The sequence below is a fragment of the Leptopilina boulardi genome, unplaced genomic scaffold (assembly GCF_019393585.1).
Source record: "Leptopilina boulardi isolate dan_hultmark-lab unplaced genomic scaffold, ZJU_Lbou_2.1 LbouV2_130, whole genome shotgun sequence".
Lineage (NCBI taxonomy): Eukaryota > Metazoa > Arthropoda > Insecta > Hymenoptera > Figitidae > Leptopilina > Leptopilina boulardi.
Window position 1 is genome coordinate 832,442 of NW_026137675.1, and position 24,506 is coordinate 856,947.

Sequence of the window (24,506 nt, forward strand, 5' to 3'; positions counted from 1 at the left end):
TTTAAGATATCTTTATTGAAGCTAATATCTTCAATGGAGTTAATGACGTCTTTGAAGTTAATACTTTGAGTGGAAAATATATCTTCATTGCAGCTAATATCTTCCTTTCAGTAACCTTCATTGGAGTAATCATCTTAATTGAAGCTGATATCTTCATTTTAGTAATCTTTATGGGAGTAATTATCTTCATTGAAGCTAATACTTTAATTGGAATAAATATTTTCACTGATCTTAATTGGGGCTAATATTATCTTCATTGAAGCTAATATCTTCATTTTCGTAATTTTTATTGGCGTAATCATCTTCATTGAAGCTAACATCTGAATTGAAGCTAATATATCTTCATTGGAATAAATATCTTTAATGAAGCTAAAATCTTAATTGGGGCGAATATATCTTCATTGAAGCTAGTATCTTCATTTGCGCCAATAGCTTTATTGAAGCTAATAGCTTTATTGAAGCTAGTATCTTCATTGAAGCTAATATCTTCATTGAAGCTAATATCTTCATTTAAGTAAATAACTTTATTTTAGCTACTACCTCTTTTGAAGTAATTATATTAATTGAAGCTAATAATATATCTTCATTTGAAGTAAATATCTTTATTGAATGCTAATATTTTTACTCTTCACTCTAAATTCACTATTCATTAAAGTTATTATTTGCATTAAAATAAATATTTTCAATAAAATAAAATTTTTTTCACACTGAAGAAAATACATCTCAATGAAACAAATATCTTCAGTGAAATAAAAATGTAATTTTTTTTTTCGCTATTAAATTCTTATTTCTTCAGTGCAATGTAAATTTTTTTTTTTTCTTATAACTGTTGAAAATTTTTCAATGAAGTGAATATCTTCATTGAATATATAGCTTCAATGAAGCAAAATTTCTATTTCGCGGTGAACTACAATTTTTTTTTTCTTATTCCATATAGAACCAAGTGACTCGTGAATTTATCTCTAAATATATATATATATATATATATATATATATTATATATTTATTGGAATTCATAAAGTGGAAATAATAATCTTTGAGTTAGGACAACGACAAAGACGATGATATTTCTCAGATAATAAAAAATAATAATAATAAAAAAAAAAAAAAACACAGAGCCGGCGCGAATGGAGAAGGTGTTTGTGAATCGGTGCAGGCGAAAGTGTGGGCGTGTAAAAACATTTAAAAAACGCGTCGTGCGTTGGAAAGTTGACAGTCTGTGAAAAACGATAACAAGAAAGTGCTTCTGTTTGAAATTTTTATATAATAATAATAATGACAATTATTTAATATATAAAAAAAAGAAGACAACAATAAAAAAAAACAAAAAATAAAACGACGTGTCTTAAAAGATGATAAATTATTATTATTGAAACTATATATCATATAACAAGAAAATAAAAAAAAAAAGAGTGAGAAAAATTTTTTCCCGTTTTTTGACTGAAAAATTTAAATATAAAAACATATATTTGTGTGGTTTTTTTTTTAAAATATTAAAATAAAAGAAAAAAAAAAATTTTCAAGATGCCGGAAAGATTTAAAGTGACGCCGACAGCGAGTGCCAATAATTTGCCACAGTATCCACGTTACGCTTCCCAGCCGTTATCGCACGACTTTGGTGAGTGATTGAAACAAGATTAGAAATATCGATAGATAATATATATATATATATATATATATATAGCATATCATTGGAGGGCATAGTCAAGGATACATGATTTTTCTTCTTTTTTTTCCCTCGGGTTTTAAAAGTTGCATAATTCGAATTTCTGTTGTAATACAAGGGAAAAAAAAATTAGCCTCGAAAATTTTAAATTAAATTTATATATTTTTTTTGTTAATTTCACGAATATTTATTTTAATTACAAATATTTTTATTACAATAATTTTAATAAGTAGTTATTTATTATTTTTTTTTGTATTAAAATTCAAAATTTGAAAAAATATGGTAAATTTCACATTATATGAAGTAAAATTTACCATACCGTACGTATGTGAAGTAAAATTTACTCAATAGTGTGGTAAAATTTACATAATGTTATGGTAAAAAACATACACAATACTATGGTAAAAATTTACACAATAGTATGAAAAAAATTTACATATTGGTATGGTAAAATTTACAAAATAGTAGTATGATAAAATTTACTTAATAGTATGGTAAAATTTACATAATAGTATGGTAAAATTTACTTAATAGTATGGAAAAATTTACATAATAGTATGGTAAAATTTACAAAATAGTAGTATGATAAAATTTACTTAATAGTATGGAAAAATTTACATAATAGTATGGTAAAATTTACATTAGTTTGGTAAAATTTACACAATAGTATGGTAAAATTTACTATTGTAGTGTTTTTAAATCTTTTCAAAAATATATATGTGAAAAATTACAATACGGTATGGTAATTATTACCTTATAGGGGAAAATTAAGCAAATATTGTCTTGTATATTTTTGATTATATTCGATAGGAAAAAACTTATATTTATTTATTTATTTTTTTGTTTATAAATTTTATATTTGTTTTATAAATTAATGAGTATAAACACTACTATAAAGATATATTTAATGCTTTTACTGTACTAATTATATGTATATTGTATATATATACTTAACGATGAAGAGAAATTGAAAACGCAGTCACATGACTCATATTATGATAAGTAATGTATGTGACATATATTAGATACTGAGCTGAAATAAGTGTAAAAGATAAGATTTTAAGAAAAACATTGACAAATTGGAGCAATAATGTTTTATTGCAATTTTTTTTTTAATTTGTCATTCATTTGATATTATTTAACATTGTATGTATATATTTTTTTTATTTTTTTATACAAGGGCAATGACCTATATTACCATATAAAAATAATAATAATAATAATAATAATAATAATAATAAAAATAATAATTATAATGATAATAATAATAAAAATAATCATTATAATGATAATAATAATAACAATAATACAGTCAACCTCATTGAAGAATATAGATACCCTAATTATATACCGAGAGAGAATTTTTCTTTTTATTAAAAATAATATCATTGAATTTAATATAAAAAAAAAAAATTTATAATTGATTAAGCAGCTGAAATAATAATTTATTTCTTTTAAAAATTATAAAAATTTTCTTTCGTATAAATAATAATTTATTTCTTTCAAAAATTATAAAAAATTTTCTTTCGTATAAATAATAATTTTTTTTTTTTTTGCATCAAAATAAAAAATTTATTTATATCTAAATAAAAAAATTTTTGTTTTTTGATACAAAGAATAAATTTTAATTGTTTTAAATAAAATTCTTAATTATTAATCAATAGGACACGATGGTAGAAATAAATTTTAATTTTGAAAATAATTTTTCAGCAATTTTTTCCTTATCATAACCTAAAAACAAATATGGCGGGAAAATTCAATTGTCCTATTGGTCGAATTTCAAATATGAAATATCTATAGCAGACGACATTTTATGATCTGAATTGCCAATTTCTATGAATCGTATAAATTAAAAATATATTATTATTATTATTATTATTATTATTATTATTATTATTATTATTATTATTATTATTATTATTATTATTATTATTATTATTATTATTATTATTATTATTATTATTATTATTATTATTATTTAATTAACTTTATTATATTTTCAAATAATTTTATTAATAAGATAATTTTTAAATAATTGATAAAAAAAAATTTTTGATTATTAGACTATTGACAAGGAGTTTAAAAATTATTTTTTTTTTTCAATTCACTTTGTTGCATCAGCCCATCATTATAAAATGTGTTGATAGTAGTGAGTCTCGAAAAAGGCTGTCATCAAAGAAGACAGTCGTTAATTTTTTTTTTTTTTCATTCGTTTAACTGAATTGCTGTCGAATGTCTTTCAAAATGTGTTTGGTATTCAAATAATATTATATAAAAAAAAAGTTTTAAAATGATTTTTAAAAATTTTAAACTTAAACTGATGAGAAAAATATTTTATCTCAGCAACCAAAATTTGTCTGAGTTTTTTTTTTGTTAAAATAACAAAAATGTTTGGTTGACCAAACTAACAGTTTTTTTTTTATGAAAAATTTTATTTTATTTCTTTTCATTTTATTATTTTTTAATACGATTTAATTATTTTATTTATTGTAAATTTAATGTTTAATTTACATTTCTCCAATTGGCAATTTTGAACTTTGAAAAATCGCATTTACACCTGGGATCGAACCTCTGTTTCTAAACTACGGTTGTCGAGTGCTCTAATCACTGGACTAAAGACAACATCTTTTTTTTCCAGTGTAAATTTTTTTATATATTATTATTATTTCTTTTTTTCCCTAATTTTTGTGGGTAACAATAAATATCAAAAAAAATAACAAAAATATAAATATATTGAGACAATTTAAAGAAAAAAAAAATTGAACAATTATTCAAATGTTATGCAAAATATGAGATTCAAGTTTTCAAGTGCACGGAAAGACTTTGTCTTCTTTTTACTTGAATATATCGATATATGGAAATTTATTCAAGACATAACCGGAAAGTACAATGACGTTTATTAATAAACGTGCAATTGAACTCTCATTGTCTCGCACATGTCTCGAATTGTTTTATGTATATATACATACACACACATTTTTTTTTTTTATTTTTTGCAGTAAAATACGTCGTCCATTGACTTTATATGATCAATGATTATAAATCACATGATAAATATATATTGTATTGTTAAGAGATGTATCTAAAAGTAAACAAAAATTTTTTTTTTATTTTATCATCAGAATTTATATATATCAGATTGTTACCAGGGCAATGATTCGTATAAGCACTAAACAGTCTTCGTCTTAATGCCTGTTATGTAAAACTGATTTTACAAAGAGATAGGTATATATACATAGTAGAGAGATGTCCGTTTTCTGATTTTTATTTATTTATTATCTGTGAGTATGAAAAAAAAAAAAATTTTTTTTTCCTCAACTTTGAGATAAAAAGATTAAAAAACAGAAAATTATATATTTTCTAAAAATTTTTCAAGTCTCGAGACGAAGAGAGAAAAAATTTATTTTTTTTTTTTATTTTTCTGTGATAATCAAAAAAAGCAGCAATTTTTTCACATTGACTACACACGATGTTACCATTCGTGAGGTGTAACGGTACGTAAAAATGTCAAATGTCACAGCAATTTTTTTTTTTTACATATAAATATAGGTACATGATATATTCGTTTTTATTTTAAATTACTAAATTTAATTTTAACTTTTAAATTTTTTTAAAAATTTAATTAAAAATTTTTTTTAAATCCCTTTTTCAAAAAAGAAATAATAATAATTCATAGTTTATACTATACGAAGAACATATTTGAAATTATGCATTTTTAGAACCGGAAATTGAATAATATATATGGTATTATAAAGTTGGAAAACCGGCTGGGCATAGTTTACATATTGTTTATTTGCAAGATATACGCGTCGAAAAAATATATATTTCCATATTTAAATATATATTTATATATATATATCACGTGATGAAGATAAAATTAAATTATTTTCCGTTTCAATATTCGTGGTCCTATTTTTGGTGTTTTTGAAGTTTTCCGCCACAATTTAAAATTTTATTATAATCATACTCTTTAAATTTAATTTTTTTTTCTTAATTGATTTATTTAAAATTAACTAATTTGATAGAAAAAAATTTTAATTACTAATTTAAATAATATTTCCATTAATCTTTTAGTTAAGAATAATAATTAGTTAAATTCACTTTTAGGTTATGTTCAAGTAAGTAAAATTTCTGGCGAATGTTCGTTTTTAATAAAAAAAATTAGTTTTCCTGCCATCTGTTGGAAAATTATTAAATTTTTATAAGTGTCGCGAAATTCAATTATTTTTTTTACTCTTTTTTTTATTTGTAATATTTTTGAATTTCGCGCCACTTTTTTTTAATATAAAACTTCTGCAATTCTCTAACAGATGGCATGATATATTGTCATAATGCTCGTTCAACTACCGCACCCTGTTCTAGTGAAAATTTAGTAACTTTATTGTAACTTTTAATTTTAACAATACACTAAATTTTCACTAAAGCAGGGTGCGGTAGTTGACGAGAATTATGACAATAATTTTGTTTACTAGAAAAGTAGTATAGCCGAATTTAGATTATTATTAATTAAGCTCATTATTATTCATCATTAATATAAAACAAACCTTTCTTTCTTCCTTCACTGCGATAACAGTTTATCTTCTTTCAAAATTGAAATTGTCATGGATTATCTGGAAAAAATTAAAAAAAAATGATTATTCACTAATTGCTATTTTTTTTAAATTTAATTACTAATATTTAATAGTTTACCTTGCGTACAATATTGTCAACAAAGTGTCCGTACTCGCCATTAATTTGTCGTAATTCTAGTCAACTACCGCACCCTGCTCTAGTAAATATAGTAACCTTATAGTTAAAATTAAGTTACTATAATATCACTAAATTTTTACTAGAGCAGGGTACGGTAGTTGACGAGAATTATGACAAATGTTGAGTATGAACTTTGTCGAGTAAAAACAACAATGTCTAAAAATTATTCCTGATTGGTGAAAACTGGACAAAAAAAACCCACTGTCAATAATAAAGAAAAATTTCCACCAGAGAGCGTTTTACAGTAACATTTTATTTTATTCGATTTTGGAAAATAGAAAAAACTATTTTTTTGATTTAAAAAAAAACAAAAGAAAAATTTCAAAAAGATTAAAAAAAGAAAAAAAAAATTTTTTTAATCTAAAAAAAACTGAAAGAAAATAAATTTTTTTAATTTAAAAAAATAACTTGTTCTCGTCTTTTTTAAATTAGAAAAATACGGTTATTTTCAAAGTGTTGGATAATTATTAATTAACTTTGATCCTTTCTGACATTTTCCAATGAACACATATTATAAAGTTGTTCTTTTGATGTTGTTATCTTGTGGGTATGGAGAGATTTTAAGGTTAGTTTTTGAGTGTGTGTGAATATATACATATATAGATAACTTACAGAGATTAGAAGATAAACCGAAGCTGGCAGCAGCATCATAACTATAAAGGCAAAGACTGGGGGGTCGATAAATGTGTATATATATATATGTCTATTTTCTCTGTGTTCCAATTCTCACTAACACAAATCTGCCGCCCTTTGCGTTTTTTTTCTTGTTATTTCAGTGTGTATAATCTTTATGGTTGTATAATATACACATAATGACAAAAAAAAATCCTTTCTCGTATATGTAGTTGTTACAAAATCAGACACGTGGCGCCCTCGAACGGTGAAAATTGATTTTAAAAAATATATATCTTTTAGCATAAGAGCATATTTCTATACACTATTTTTTTTCCAACAATAGAGAAAACTTTCTCGCCATATTTCAATAGATTAAATCGATTTCAAATCCCTAGAGGGCATCATTAACTTTAAAAAAAAAAAAAAAAAGAAATACCTAGAAATCTTTCAGAAGACGGAGAACCCTGATAAAAATCAGATGTTCTATCTTGGGAATTTTTCTTTCTCTCTCTCTCTCTCTCTCTATTTTTTTTTTGCTCATTTTTTCCTTTGGGAAAATAATGAAATTATTTTTACCAGGAAGTGAAATTATTTTTCCGAAAATGAAACCCTTTATTTCTAGTAAAAAAAATATATATATATATATATATATATATTAATACAAAATTTATAATAGACATAGAAAGTTAATGTTAGTTTTTCAAATTTCAAAATGGCAGATCCAAAATGGCGGTTTTTAAAAAAAAAGTTTATCGAATTTGCTTGAAACTCGTTACTCGAGGATTTTTGGGGTCGCTGATTACTAATGCGGCATTAGACTTTAAAAATACAAAATGGCGAATCCAATATGGAGGAAGAATTAAAATTTTTTTTTTAGATTTGCTTGAAACTTGCTACTTGGGGGGTTTTTGGGGTCGCTGATTACGAATCCGATGTTAGTTTTCGGAAATTCAAAATGTCGAATCCAAAATGGCGTATTTTTAAAAAAAAACTCATTAAATTTCCTTAAAACTTGCTACTTGGGGGTTTTTTAGGGTCGCTGATTACGAATCCAATGTTAGTTTTCCAAAATTCAAAATGGCGGATCCAATATGGCGGATTATTTTTTAAAATTTGCTAACATTCGCTTTAAACTTGTTACTTGCGAGGGTTTGTGGTCGCTGATTACGAATCCGATGTTAGTTTTCAAAAATTCAAAATGGCGGATTCAAAATGGCGTATTTTTTTTAAAAATCTCATTAAATTTGCTTGAAACTTGCTACTGGGGGGTTTTTGGGGTTGCTAATTACGAATCCAATGTTAGTTTTACAAAATTCAAAATGGCGGATCCAAAATGGCGGTAGAAATTTTCAAAAATTTATTAGATTTGCTTGAAACTTGCTACTCGGGGGTTTTTGGGGTTGCTGATTACGAATCCAATGTTAGTTTTACAGAATTCAAAATGGCGGATCCAAAATGGCGGTAGAAATTTTCAAAAATTTTTCAGATTTCCTTGAAACTTGCTACTCGGGTGTTTTTTAGGGTCGCTGGTTACGAATCCGATGTTAGTTTTCAAAATTCAAAATGGCGGATCCAATATGGCCGAAAATTTTTTCAAAATTTATTAGATTTGCTTGAAACTTGCTGCTCGGGGGTTTTTGGGGTTGCTGATTACGAATCCAATGTTAGTTTTACAAAATTCAAAATGGCGGATCCAAAATGGCGATAGAAATTTTCAAAAATTGTTCAGATTTGCTTAAAAATTGTTACTTGGGGATTTTTGGGGTCGCTGATTACGAATTTAGTATTAGAATTTAAAAATACAAAATGACGTATCCAATATGTCGAACAAAGAAATTAAAAATTAAAAATTATTATTATTATTATTATTAAACAGTAATATTTGAATACAATTAGAATCCTTATATTATTATTCGTTGTATTAATGAATGCAATTTAACATTGACTTTATTGTATATACATATTGTGTTCATCGCGTCGACGTATATATATATATATATATATGAACGAGGTCGACTTTATAACGCGCTATGAGCACAACATAACCGTTTGTGAAAATGGTTTGCATACAGAAAAACTTACATTTTCCATTGTTCAAAAATTAAAAAAAAAAGAGTGAGAGAGAGAGAAAGAGAAAAAGAGAAATGTAAAAAAATAACAACAGCAACTTGTTTCCTCTTCTTCTGTATATATTAAAAGAATGGGGCGTTTTCTTTTGCCTTTTTTTTCTAGTTAGAATCGAAGAATTGTTTTTGCTCACTTTAAACCACAGGAAATTTAAATCTTTGGAATAAATAAATTCAATTTACCGCGAAAACATTATTTTTATAAATTAGTAAAGATAAAAGTAAAAAAAAATTGTATGTATGTACATACGGTATTTAAAAATAATTGAATAATAGAATTTTTGTTATTTTATTATTTTTTTATTTCAATCACTTGGAGATAATAAATTATTATTATTATTATTATTATTATTATTATAAATATTATTATTTTTTTTTAGAATTTCTGTATATATATTTGAAAAAGAAGAAAATTTATACAATACACTGTGATGAAAAATTGTGAGAGAGGAAAAATATGTTCCTTGATACAAAAATTAGATCAACAAAAAAAAATAAATTGGCTATAATATAATATAACAAAGGGGAGAAACGAGATCTTCACAAAATTTGTAATCAAATTTCTTATGACATCGTAAAATATTTTATGGGTGTCTTGCGTACTTCATAAAATGCGGGCTTTAAGAAAAGTTATCTAATAATTAATAGTTCTGTATGTATGTATGTATGTATGTATGTAATATCATATAACACTGAAAAACATATTATTTATATATATATTTTTTTATTATTCAAAAATTTAAATCGTTTAAGACATTTTTTTTTAATCCCCCTCATACATAAATTAATATTTTTTTGATGAAAATTAATTATTCCAATAAGCTTCAAAAAAAAAATTTTTAAGGTTATGTTCGTGACTTTTAAAGTGAAAATACACAAACAGGAGCAACATAACCTAAAATTTTTTTTTTTTGCAGCTAAGGTCCCTTTCACTGTACATTATATATTATTTTTTTAATTAATTTATTTAATTTTATTTATTTATATATTTATTTTGATTAATTTTGATTAGTTTTTGAATATATTATTTGCGAATTGATGCAATATTCACAGAGGGAAGCCACAAAATTGTGTCCCAATGGCGTGATTGGCTTGCCAGGTTCAAATGCTGATTTTCCATGATTACAGAGACACCTTGAGTATGTGTATATGATCTTAACGTTGAGGTAACATGTCATCGTAATGAGTGTCAAATAGTAAGCACGATTAATTTCTCTCTGGGATCAAGCTCAATTCACTGATTCCCTTTGATTTGGAGAAAATTAGAGATCACAAAATTAGAGGTGAAGAGATATCACACCAATATATATCCTCTAGAGTGAGAGTGACAAATACATAGTATATATATATATATATCTATAAATGTGTCAAGTGGCTCATCATATATTATATATATACAATTTTCCTTATATACTATGACAATTTTTTTTTCTATTTATTATTAAAATATGAATTCAATTTTCTTTCTGAATTATTAAAAATGACAATTGCTTTATATTAGTATATATATTTATAAAGGGGAGGATTGTCAACAGTGGTCCAGTACTTTACAGTGGATCATTTTAGATTTTTAGTAAATATGTATATTTTAAAATAAAAATTGTATTGGTATAGGGAGAGAGTGGGCAACAGTGGACCAGTGGTTTACAGTGGACTATTAAACTTTTCAAAAATTAAAAAAGGCCACCAAATTTTAAATATAAATAATTTTTGTTTAGAAAAAAAAAACTTTAGAGTTTTCCACTTTCGTGGAAGACCCAGGGGCATTTTGACTTTGAAATTGACCTTATTTTTGAGGTTATGTTAGCCGATTTTAATCTCAAACCCAGCGAAAACCATTTGCCCTAGAAATTGGCCTAATTTTGAGGTTATGTTAGCCGATTTTAATCTCAAACCCAGCGAAATAATTCGCCCCATAAATTGGCCTAATTTTGAGGTTATGTTAGCCGCTTTTAATTTCAAAACAAGCAAAACGAAGCGAACCAAGGGAAGCCTTAGAAATTGGCCTAATTTTGAGGTTATGTTAGCCGATTTTAATCTCAAACCATTTGCCCTAGAAATTGGTCTAATTTTGAGGTTATGTTAGCAGATTTTACTCTCCAAATCAAAGAGGCTTTAAATCTAGAAATTAACCTATTTTTGAGGTTATGTTAGCCGCTTTTAATCTCAAACCAAGCAAAACGAAGCGAACTAAGCGAAGCCTTAGAAATTGACACAATTTTAAGGTTATGTTAGCCGATTTGAACCTCAAATTCGCAACTCTTTTAGTCCTATGTCCATAACGTTTGACCTTGAATTTTAAGGTTATGTTTGCATCTTGACATTTACTTATCACCTAATTTTGAAGTTATAATTAAAATCGGCAAACATAACCTAAAAATTTCAAATTTCTAAATCAAAGAGCGAAAAAAACAATCAAAATTTAAGGTAAAATTTCAAGTTCTTATCAGAAAAAATAAAAGATCAGTAAACATAACCTTAAAATTAGAACCAAACTCAGTGATAAATTACGAACATAACCTCAAAAATTTAAAACTAAGGGGTTTTTATATACTATGGGTGCTTCGTATAAATACTTTTAAATTCTATTTCAATTTTGTAAACTTTTTTTTGACACACTATAATGTTAAAATTGAACGTAATTGAAAAAATTGGTCTGTATATTAAAATATAAATGGATCAATCCTTTTTTTTTTTGAAAAACTTAATCGATGATTGCATTCTTTGAATCGTTTTTTTGTATATACATGTATATATACATTGTGAACGTAACAATCGTTGACGTCGATGTGCAATGACTTCATTAAACCGAGAATATGGGCATTGTTAAGAGTCAGAATATATATGTGTATTCACAACGTCAATGCATAGCACATGTTACTGGGTACATGCAAGTGCGTTGATGCATCAATTAATTCAATTCACCCTGGAATGTCACTGGATTGTTTGTGTGTCTGCAGACGATACAAATCATGGCAGATGGCCCACATTCCAGAGAGAGAAAGAGATAGCATACTATATGCTATATATATATATATTAGAAAAGAGAGACACAATATTTTGGAAGTGAAAAACATGATAATATAAAATGAAATTTTATTAGCATCAAAAAAAAAAAACTTGTTTATACATTAGGAGAAATTTTTTTTTTTAATTCCAATTAAATTTTTATTTATTTTTTAGAATTTAGATGTGAATTTTGTCTTTGAGGAAAATAATGATTTATTCGAAGCAAATTGTTCGTTAACAGTATGACAAAAAAAAAATCCTGAAATTTATTTATTTTTAGAAATTGGTTTTGATTGATTTTTTTAGAAACTTGAAATGGCCCACTGTTGCCAACTCTCTGCATATAGGATATATAATTATTTTTTCTGTATATAATTGAAATGGCCCACTGTTGCCGACTCTTTTTTTATAGAATATAGTTACTGTAACTGTAAACAACTGAAATGGCCCACTGTTGACGGCTATGGAATATAATTATTAATATTACTATATATAGTAACAAATAATGTCCCACTGTTGACGACTATAGAATATAATTATTAATATTACTATATATAGTAACAAATAATGGCCCACTGTTGACGACTATAGAATATAATTATTAATATTACTATATTTATATAGTAACATAAATAATTATATTCTATAGTCGTTAACAGTGGGCCATTTCAGTTGTTTACAGTAACAATAATTTTATTCTATTTACTGAAAGCGTCGCCAACAGTGGACCATTTCAATTTTATAATGAAAAATAATTATATTCTACAGGGAAAGAGTCGGCAACAGTGGGCCATTTTAATTTTATGTAAATTATATCAAAATTGATAATTATCTCCAAAAACCATTATTAAAATTTCGTTTTTTCCAAAAAAAAAAATTATTTTTTTGTTTAATAAACAGAACCAAAATAGCGTTATAAAAAAAATTTTTAAAAAAGTTTTAAATTTAACACAAAAATGCAAAAAACAACAAGTGCAGATGAAATTATAGAACACTGAGCGTAATTAAAAGTAAATGTTATCATGGATTTTTTGTTTGTTTCTTCTCTCGCTACCAACTGTTGGTAACAGAAACATTCAGTGGTAAGCAAGTTTAATCGGTCGGACATGCCTGCCAGTAGTACAAGTCCACTACGATCAGACACAGCTCGAGTGAATGGCATTGCCCCCAGACATTCGATGTTTTCAACGTCCACGACTATATATATATATATATATACAATAAAGGATACATGTATATATAGGTATATATATATGCATTATACAAAACATGCATTCAACTGAACGACGAAAAGAAAAAACGAATTCAAATAACGTTTTAGTTAAGTGAAAAAAATACACCATGGGTATTAGAAACAAGGGCGTTGGTTACAATGAGGAGTATATATATATATATATGTAGACTAGTAACCATTGAAATTGAAGTACAATAAGTTAGAATTTAAATGATAGGTTAATTAATAGTGGTTACTGTAGTTGATAGTTCAATCTATATGGTAGTTGAAATTTATATAATAGTTACAATGTATGGTAGTTGTAACACTATAGTTACAATACTATGTTATAATACTATGTTAAAATACTATATTTACAAGGTATGGTTCACAATGTATAGTAGTTATAACGCATGGTAGTTATAACGTATGGTAGTTATAAAGTATGGTAGTTATAACGTATGGTAGTTATAACGTATGGTAGTTATAACGTATGGTAGTTATAACGTATGGTAGTTATAACATATGGTAGTTATAACGTATGGTAGTTATAACGTATGGTAGTTATAACGTATGGTAGTTATAACGTATGGTAGTTATAACGTATGGTAGTTATCGTGTATGATTGTTACAATAGTATAGTTACAATATACGGTAATTAGAATGTATGGTAGTTTCAGTATATGGTAGTTATAATATATGGTAGTTATATTGTATAATAGTTACAAAATATGGTAGTTACAATATATGGTAGTTATGTTGTACAGTAGTTACAAAACATGGTAGTTACAAAATATAGTAGTTATGTTGTACAGTAGTTAGAAAATATGGTAAAAACAGTGTATGGTAGTTTCAAAATATAGCAGTTAGAGTGTATGGTAGTTAAAATATATAGTAGTTACAATATAGGGTATTAACAATGTATAGTAGTTACAAAAAATGGTATTTACAAAGTATGGTAGTTACAAAGTATGATAGTTACAAAGTATGATAGTTACAAAGTATGGTAGTAGCAAAATATGATAATTCTACAGAATTGTAATTACCAAGTATGATAGTTACAAAGTATGGTAGTAACAAAGAATGATAATTCTACAGAATTGTAGTTACAAAGTATATGGTAGTTCCAAAGTATGGTAATTAAAAATAATTGTAGTTACAGTATCTGATAGTTACATATAATTTTTCAAAATCATGGTAGTTTCAATGTATAGTAGTTGTAATATATGGTTAACATAATATATATATAGTAGTTATAGTATATAGTTACAATGTATGGTAGATACAAAATATATATATATATATATATATATATATATATATATATATATATATATATATATATATATATATATATATATATATATATATATGGAAAAAGGAAAATTTTGATAAAAGCCTTTTTTGTCAGTTTAGAATGAAAGGCCAATTGACGATGGTATGTGGGTGTATTGTATATATAAGATATTTTAAAATTGAAATTTATAAAAGTTTTTAAGTATATGTATAGGCTATAGGCGCACATCCCATCGGCAGGGTTTCATCGACCAATCGAGGTTGGGGTGGAGCTTAAGCTACAAGACCACGTCAGCACCTCTTCAACTCTCTCGCTTAGACCTTGTCTCACCTACATTTTCCCGTGCCCTTTTCTCATCATACAGATATTTATCATTCTATTATGTATATACATATATATATATTCTGATTATAAATAACAATAATAATAATAACAAAAATAAAAAATCACTATTATTCTAACTATAGTATGGTTAATAACTATATAGAATTATTTCAACTAATATGGTAATTAACTACCATTGTTAGTAACTACCATTATTGGTAGTACGGTTTTAAATTTTGTGGCTTAAAAAGGAATAAAAATCGAGATTTACATGTTTTTTTTTCATGCATGTCAAACATATGACAATTTCATATATATATGACTTTTTCGAACTGTGATAGTGTGTGTATAACAAGAGAAAAAAAAACGAGAGCGAATACACACACTTGACTATGAAAGAATGACTATCAAATGGTTTAAGCTATTCGATAAAAATCCAGTGGCTGCGATACCTTATCTCCGTGACTCTATATTCTGCCTGTACTGTATAAATATATATATATATATATATATACATACCTTTTTTTTTATTCGTTTCATTCAATCCACTTGAAGAAACTTTCGACAATTCATTTAGACTTTTCTCTTTGCCTTACAAACTTGGGGGCTTCTTTCTTTATATTCATCTCATCATCTTTTTTTTTTTCTTCTTTCATTTCACCCCTTCCCTCCTTCCATTTCTATCTCATTCCTATTTTCTTCTTATTTTTCTTACTCTTCTTGGTACATTTATTATCCTCATGCACTTTTACTGTTTACTGCAATTTATATATGCAAGATAGAAATAAATGGGTAAAAGAAAAAGTAAGTTATTTTAAGTTTCAGGGTGAAAAAAAATTGTAATTATCATTAGAGTAGAAGTAAAAAATTATTAAAATAGTGACAAAAATTTTTAAGTAACTACCATTATAAGTCATTATCATTTTTAGCAGCTGTTATTATTGTAACTACCATTGTTACAACTACCATTTTTAGAAAAACCATTGATAGTAAGTACCATTGTTACCACTACTATTGTTACTACTACCATTGTTTCTAGTACCATTTATAGTAAGAACCATTGTTACTACTACTATTGTTACTACTACCATTGTTCCTAGTACCATTTATAGTAAGTACTATTGTTACTACTACCATTGTTCCTAGTACCGTTTATAGTAAGAACCATTGTTACTACTACTATTGTTACTACTACCATTGTTCCTAGTACCATTTATAGTAAGTACCATTGTTACTAGTACCATTGTTACTAGTACCATTGTTACTAGTACCATTGTCACTAGTACCATTGTCACTAGTACCATTTGTAGTAAGTACCATTGTTACTAGTACCATTTGTAGTAAGTACCATTGTTACTAGTACCATTTATAGTAAGTACCATTGTTACTAGTATCATTGTTACTACTACCATTGTTACTAGTACCATTGTTACTACTACCATTGTTACTAGTACCATTGTTACTAGTACCATTGTTACTAGTACCATTGTTACTAGTACCATTGTTACTAGTACCATTGTTACTAGTACCATTGTTACTAGTACCATTGTTACTAGTACCATTGTTACTAGTACCATTGTTACTAGTACCATTGTTACTAGTACCATTTATAGTAAGTACCATTGTTACTAATACCATTGTTACTAGTGCCATTGTTACTAGTACCATTGTTACTAGAACCATTATTACTACTACCATTTATAGTAAGTACCATTGTTACTACTACCATTTATAGTAAGTACCATTGTTACTAGTACCATTTGTAGTAAGTACCATTGTTACTAGTACCATTTATAGTAAGTACCATTGTTACTAGTATCATTGTTACTACTACCATTGTTACTAGTACCATTGTTACTACTACCATTGTTACTAGTACCATTGTTACTAGTACCATTGTTACTAGTACCATTGTTACTAGTACCATTGTTACTAGTACCATTGTTACTAGTACCATTGTTACTAGTACCATTGTTACTAGTACCATTGTTACTAGTACCATTGTTACTAGTACCATTGTTACTAGTACCATTGTTACTAGTACCATTGTTACTAGTACCATTGTTACTAGTACCATTGTTACTAGTACCATTGTTACTAGTACCATTGTTACTAGTACCATTTATAGTAAGTACCATTGTTACTAATACCATTGTTACTAGTGCCATTGTTACTAGTACCATTGTTACTAGAACCATTATTACTACTACCATTTATAGTAAGTACCATTGTTACTACTACCATTTATAGTAAGTACCATTGTTACTAGTACCATTTATAGTAAGTACCATTGTTACTAGTACCATTGTTACTAGTACCATTGTTACTAGTACCATTGTTACTAGTACCATTGTTACTAGTACCATTGTCACTAGTACCATTGTCACTAGTACCATTTGTAGTAAGTACCATTGTTACTAGTACCATTTGTAGTAAGTACCATTGTTACTAGTACCATTTATAGTAAGTACCATTGTTACTAGTATCATTGTTACTACTACCATTGTTACTAGTACCATTGTTACTACTACCATTGTTACTAGTACCATTGTTACTAGTACCATTGTTACTAGTACCATTGTTACTAGTACCATTGTTACTAGTACCATTGTTACTAGTACCATTGTTACTAGTACCATTGTTACTAGTACCATTGTTACTAGTACCATTGTTACTAGTACCATTGTTACTAGTACCATTGTTACTAGTACCATTGTTACTAGTACCATTGTTACTAGTACCATTTGTAGTAAGTACCATTGTTACTAGTACCATTTATAGTAAGTACCATTGTTACTAGTATCATTGTTACTACTACCATTGTTACTAGTACCATTGTTACTACTACCATTGTTACTAGTACCATTGTTACTAGTACCATTGTTACTAGTACCATTGTTACTAGTACCATTGTTACTAGTACCATTGTTACTAGTACCATTGTTACTAGTACCATTGTTACTAGTACCATTGTTACTAGTACCATTGTTACTAGTACCATTGTTACTAGTACCATTGTTACTAGTACCATTGTTACTAGTACCACTGTTACTAGTACCATTGTTACTAGTACCATTGTTACTAGTACCATTGTTACTAGTACCATTGTTACTAGTACCATTGTTACTAGTACCATTGTTACTAGTACCATTGTTACTAGTACCATTGTTACTAGTACCATTGTTACTAGTACCATTGTTACTAGTACCATTGTTACTAGTACCATTGTTACTAGTACCATTGTTACTAGTACCATTGTTACTAGTACCATTGTTACTAGTACCATTGTTACTAGTACCATTGTTACTAGTACCATTGTTACTAGTACCATTGTTACTAGTACCATTGTTACTAGTACCATTGTTACTAGTACCATTGTTACTAGTACCATTGTTACTAGTACCATTGTTACTAGTACCATTGTTACTAGTACCATTGTTACTAGTACCATTGTTACTAGTACCATTTATAGTAAGTTCCATTGTTACTAATACCATTGTTACTAGTGCCATTGTTACTAGTACCATTGTTACTAGAACCATTATTACTACTACCATTTATAGTAAGTACCATTGTTACTACTACCATTTATAGTAAGTACCATTGTTACTAGTACCATTTATAGTAAGTACCATTGTAATAACTACCATTTATACAAATATAAAAATAACTTTGTTAGTAACAATCAACAAACATTATCACTATCTACTATTATTTCTCACTGCCACCACAATTGTTAACACTCGAAATTTTAAAATTTCCAAAATTTGTCCAAAATAATTTTTCATTAAGCATACATATAAATACTTTTTTATTTACTTACTTTAGTTACTTTTCTATATATATATATATATGTATATATAAAAGCAAGTTTTGCGCCGTGTTCTTAGTCCACTGTAACTTTATTTAATCTATCACAAAACTTGGTAGCCATATATTCCCGGGCTTTTCTTTTTTTCTCTTTTTTGCCTCCCCCCTTTCCCTTAGCTTTTTTACTCTTTCCTGATATCTTGTATTACAGTATTCTTCGTACAATTCTCTTGTGGCTTGCGCACTCTCTCTCTCTCTGTCTCTCTTTCTGGAGCAGTATAATAGTCGTTGTCGTATATATGAACTCGATTTTTAGCCAGAGCTTACTTCCGCTGATGACAACGTTCGGGGTCGAGGTGACCCCGAACAGTGTGCCAGTGTCTGACCCGAATATATCAACAACGATTGTTGTTCACTCGCGAGCAATAAATTCGAGTGGACCGCGGAATTTCCTCGACCCACTTTTCCATATAGTGTCGCGTCGATCTCCTCCATCTCTCTCTCTCTCTTTTTTTGTGCTTCACTTCCTCTTTTTACGCACTTGAATTCCGATATTTCATTTTTTTGGGGAAGGGGGGGGGGGTTCCGTTCTTATGCACTTTCTTGTTCTTTTATCTAGGGTTTGGACATTATGACCTAGAGGGCGGAAATTTTGTACAAAATTTATAAATTGTATTTTCTACACTATTTTCTTTCCTAGGGTTTGGACATTTTTACCTAGAGAGCGGAAATTTGGTACAAATTTCTAAATTGTATACCCTCTACTTCTTCGTTCCTAGAAACCCTAGGTCATTTTGACCTAGAGAGCGGAAATTTGGTACAAATTTGTAAATTGTATACCCTATACCTCTTCGTTCCTAGAAACCCGAGGTCATTTTGACCTAGAGAGCGGAAATTTGGTACAAATTTCTAAATTGTATGCCCTCCACTATCTTCTTTCCTAAGATTTGGACGTTTTGACCTAGAGGGCGGAAATTTGGTACAAATGTACAAATTGTATGCCCTCTACTTCTTCGTTCCTAGAAATCTTAGGTCATTTTGAGCTAGAGAGCAAATATTTGGTACAAATGTGTAAATTATATTGCCTCCACTATCTTCTTTTCTAGGGTTTGGACATTTTTACCTAGGGGGCGGAAATTTGGTACAAATGTATAAATTGTCCGCCTTTTTATTATCTTCTTTCCTAAGGTTTGGACATTTTGACCTAGAGAGCGGAAATTTGGTACAAATGTGTAATTTATATTCTCTCCACTATCTTCTTTTCTAGTGTTTGGACGTTTTGACCTAGAGGGTGGAAATTTGGTACATATTTATAAATTGTATTGTATCCACTATCTTCTTTCCTTGGTTTAGGACATTTTTACTTAGAGAGTGGAGATTTGGTACAAATGTGTAAATTGTTCGTCCTCCACTTTTTTTAAAGCTAGAATTTGGACATTTTGACCTAGTGTGCTAAAATTTGGTACAAATGTATAAATTGTACGTCCTCTACTTCTTCTTTCCCAGAATCCCTAGGACATTTTTGACCGAGAGAACGGAAATTTGGTAGAAATCTAAAATTTAAACTAAAATTTGGTATAAAGATATAAATTTAAAAATTTTTAATGAATGAAACCCTATTTAAAAAGCTATGCAACTGTAACTATCAACTTGACCGATTTCTTTTTCAATTCTTTTTTTCCTTCTCACAAAAGATTCTGTAAGTCTCAGAAAAATATGTCTAGTATGAGAATGCGGATTAAGAATGATACGTATATACGTCATGCGCGCGTAACATTTTTTTTATCCAACACGAATTTTCTTCTCTTTTATATATCGTGTCAAATTACCCCTTTTCTCCAGAGGGTGAAACTTTTTTTGCACGAATTTACAGGAGTAAAAAAATAATATGTATTCCACTGTAATAATTTTTTTTTATATATATTTCTCTTTATGTAATCTTCAGAATTTTTTTTAATTTTTTTCTACTAGGTATTTTTCTGTCTAGAATTCAAAGAATTAATTTAAAAAATTGAAAATTAAAATAATTAAGAAAATTAGAAAATTATTTTAAAAATTGTAAATAAATTATTCTGATATTTAATATTTAAAAAAAAATTGTTTTTGTTATAGAATTTTTATTATAGAAAATATATTTATATGAAATTTTATTTACCTACTCTGTTTTCTATGTATTATATACATTTAAAAGTTTTAATTATTTTTGAAAGTTTTAACTTTGTCAGAGAAAATTTATATCATAAAATATTTTACACACACACACACACACATTTTGTAATTTTTTAACGTTTTGAACTTTAACTGGTTGCATTACCTGGACAGAGTTGATAACTGGCATGTATATATAGTATATATATATATACATATACATGTATGGAACAAATATATAAAGGCAAAAGGCATTGTGAAACCTTTTGCTGAAAAAGCTTTTTGTTTGAACGACAAAATTAGTATTTGAATGCAACTTCCTGTATAATGCAAATAAATTTCTATTTGAATTTGATTAAAAATTTTTTTCTTTTTTTTTTAAATGAAATTAAATAAATATTTTATAGTTACAAAAAAAGTTTTAATGAAATGGAGCAAAAATAAAAAAAAAAAATTCGCAAAATTGAAATTAATTAATAAATTTCCATCTAATTTGGAAATTATTATTGTATAATTTAATTTTTTTTTTAATTTAGCATATAATTCTTAATATGAGAATATTTTAATAAAAGCTAAATTATTTGGGATTTAATAAATTTAAAGATTTAAATTAAAGAAAATATATTAAGTTTAAGAATGTGAATATTCTTAATTTAAGAATATGTGTTCTAAATTGAAGGAGGTATTATTAATTCAAGAATATGTTATTCTAAATTTAAGAATATATTCTAAATTTCAAAATTTGTATTTTCAATTTAAGAATATATATATTCTAAATTTAAGAATATATTCTAAATTTAAAAATTGTAGGTATTCTCAAATTAAGAATATCTCCTAAATTTGAGTATGTATTCTTAATTCAAGAGTATATTCTAGTTTTAAGAATTTATTCTCAATTTAAGAATATATTCTAAATTTTTAAATTTTTATTCTACATTTAAGAATTTAATATTCTAAATTCAAGAAAATATTCTAAATTTAAGAATATTTTCTAAATAAAAAAATTCTACATATTCTTAAATTAAGAATATATCTTAAATTTTAGTATATTTATTCTCAATTCAAGAATATAATTTACAAAATTTATTCTCAATTTAAGAATATAATATATTTTGAATAAAGTTGGAAAACTAAAATAAAATTTTGAAATTTTAAAGAATACTCTTAATCTAAGAGTAGAGTATACTAAAAAAAAATAATTTAATCATTTTTTTTAATATTTTTTTTTTTTAATGGAATCAAATCTTTTTCCCCGTGACTTGATGCGCTTTCGAGCTTAAATTGATACATAAAAATATAGTATATGATATCATCATATATACCCTTGACGATAAAGGTAAATATTCATACAGGAACATTTGAAAGGATAATCTCGACATTTCTTTTTTTTTTTTTATTTATTTATATTTTTATTTGAAAAAATATTTATATAATCAAAAAAATTTTTGTTAAATAAATATTGTAATGTTTTTTTTTTTTTTTTAAATATGAATATAATTTTTTTTGTAAAATTTTTTAACAAATATAATAAATAATTGGATGTAACAAATTTTCTCTCTCTCTTTTTTTTTTATTGAATTAAGCGAATTGTCGAGCTATCAGAAAATTGCTTGTTGTATATATGTCAATCAACTATATATATATTCTCTCTCTCTCTCTTTTTTTTTGTATCAAACAAAAAGCTTTTTTGAAATAAAGGTTAGATTTATAGTTAGATATTTTTGGACAGATCGGGGAAATACCAATCATTTAGTTTTTGATAAATGTTATAATAATTAAAAGTGTGAGAGTGTGAGAGAGAGAGAGAGAGAGAGAGAGAGAGAGAGAGAGAGAGAGAGAGAGAGAGAGAGAGAGAGAGAGAAATGTGTGTATAATATGTAACAAATGTTGGAAAAGAAAATGATATATTAATTCTCTCTTCACTATATCATAAAACTAGAGAAATTTTTTCTTTTTTTTTACTCAGAGCAAATATAATTCATTTGAAATTATAAAAAAAAATTATTTCACAGCTAATTAAATTTATTATTGTTAATAATTATTAATAATTCTAATTTTAATAAATAATTATAATAAATTAATATAATTATAATTGTATGAATTTATTATAATTATTTATTATTAAGGCATACTTTAAGGCTTAAATTTCAATTAAATTCAGGGCAAATATTAAAAATTATTTAAAATTTTATCTAAATTTTTAAGGTTATGTTCGTTTCTTGGTTATTAAGGGGAGTTTAAGGTTATGTTTTGTTGGAACATATATAGTCTTGAACTTAGCGGAAGTTCTTAGAGACTTGCGGCTATATTCATAGTGAAAATTATGCATACATTTTTGAGGTTATGTTCGTTTTGTGATTAAGGAAATTTAAGGTTATGCTTGTCGAACATAACCTCGAATCCAACGGAAGTTGGTGATGCAAACTTCACAAGGATCTCTTAAGACTTGCGGCAATATTCATAGTGAAAATTCACATAAATTTTTGAGGTTATGTTCGTTTATTTGTCATTAATTTATTAGATTATTTTTAATGAAATGAAATTATTTTTCAGAATCAAATAAATAATTTATTTACTAAAAATTTAAACGTAATTTATTTTTCTGACTGAATAATTGAAATGTACCATTAATATAGAAAATATTATTAATATTTAATATGTTTATATATAAATATATACTATTTAATATATATACATATATATAATACTTATTTATACATATACTTTTGAGAACGCGATGTGAGAGATCCTGTATTATAAATCAGACACAAGAGAATCGATTTTAGTTAGGTGTCAAGGCCAGACTTCGATAATCATTTTAGATGAGTTTAGCGAGAGAGAGAGAGAGAGAGAGAGAGAGAGAGAGAGAGAGAGAGAGAGAGAGAGAGAGAGAGAGAGAGAGAGAGAGAGAGAGACATGTGTATATATACTATATAAGTCCATACGATGTCCATTAGTTACATTGTGTGCACGACAGATACACATGTTTACAATAGAACAGAAAAATTCTTAGACAAATGTACAACAAATTTTCAGAGAAGATAAGAACTGTAGAAAATAATTTTTCTATTTGTGAAAGTAATGAAAAACAAGGAAATAGACTTTTTTTGAACAAAAAATACAATATTTTATTTAATTATTCAACACAAAAGCCCACAGTTAATTTAGATGTAAATTGAATTTTTAATTTGTAAACTAAAAAAAAAATTATTTGAACCAAATAATCGATTACCTGAATCAAGTAAATATTTATCTGAACCAAATAATCGATTATCTGATTCAAGTAAATATTTATCTGAACCAAATAATCGATTACCTCAATCAAGTAAATATTTATTTGAACCAAGTAATCGATTAGCTAATTCAAGTAAATATTCATTTGAACCAAATAATCGATTAGCTGATTCAAGTAAATATTTATCTGAACCAAATAATCGATTACCTGAATCAAGTAAATATATATTTGAACCAAATAATCGATTAGCTAATTCAAGTAAATATTTATTTGAACCAAATAATCGATTAGCTGATTCAAGTAAATATTTATCT

General features: G+C 26.3%; 1 protein-coding gene across 6 annotated transcripts in view; it reads left to right on the plus strand.

Moving 5' to 3' along the window:
- Window positions 1-24,506, plus strand: part of LOC127291261 (solute carrier family 12 member 6) — a 103,655-nt gene that overhangs the window by 2,041 nt on the left and 77,108 nt on the right. For 2 of the 6 annotated variants that reach the window (XM_051320288.1, XM_051320292.1), the window contains exon 1: window positions 1,036-1,618. In XM_051320288.1, the coding sequence (XP_051176245.1) occupies window positions 1,525-1,618 (94 nt within the window). In that variant the 5' untranslated portion in view covers window positions 1,036-1,524. Of the gene's footprint in view, window positions 1-1,034; window positions 1,619-5,105; window positions 5,161-24,506 lie in introns of those variants that run through there. The other 4 variants (XM_051320286.1, XM_051320287.1, XM_051320285.1 and 1 more) reach the window with 4 other exon arrangements.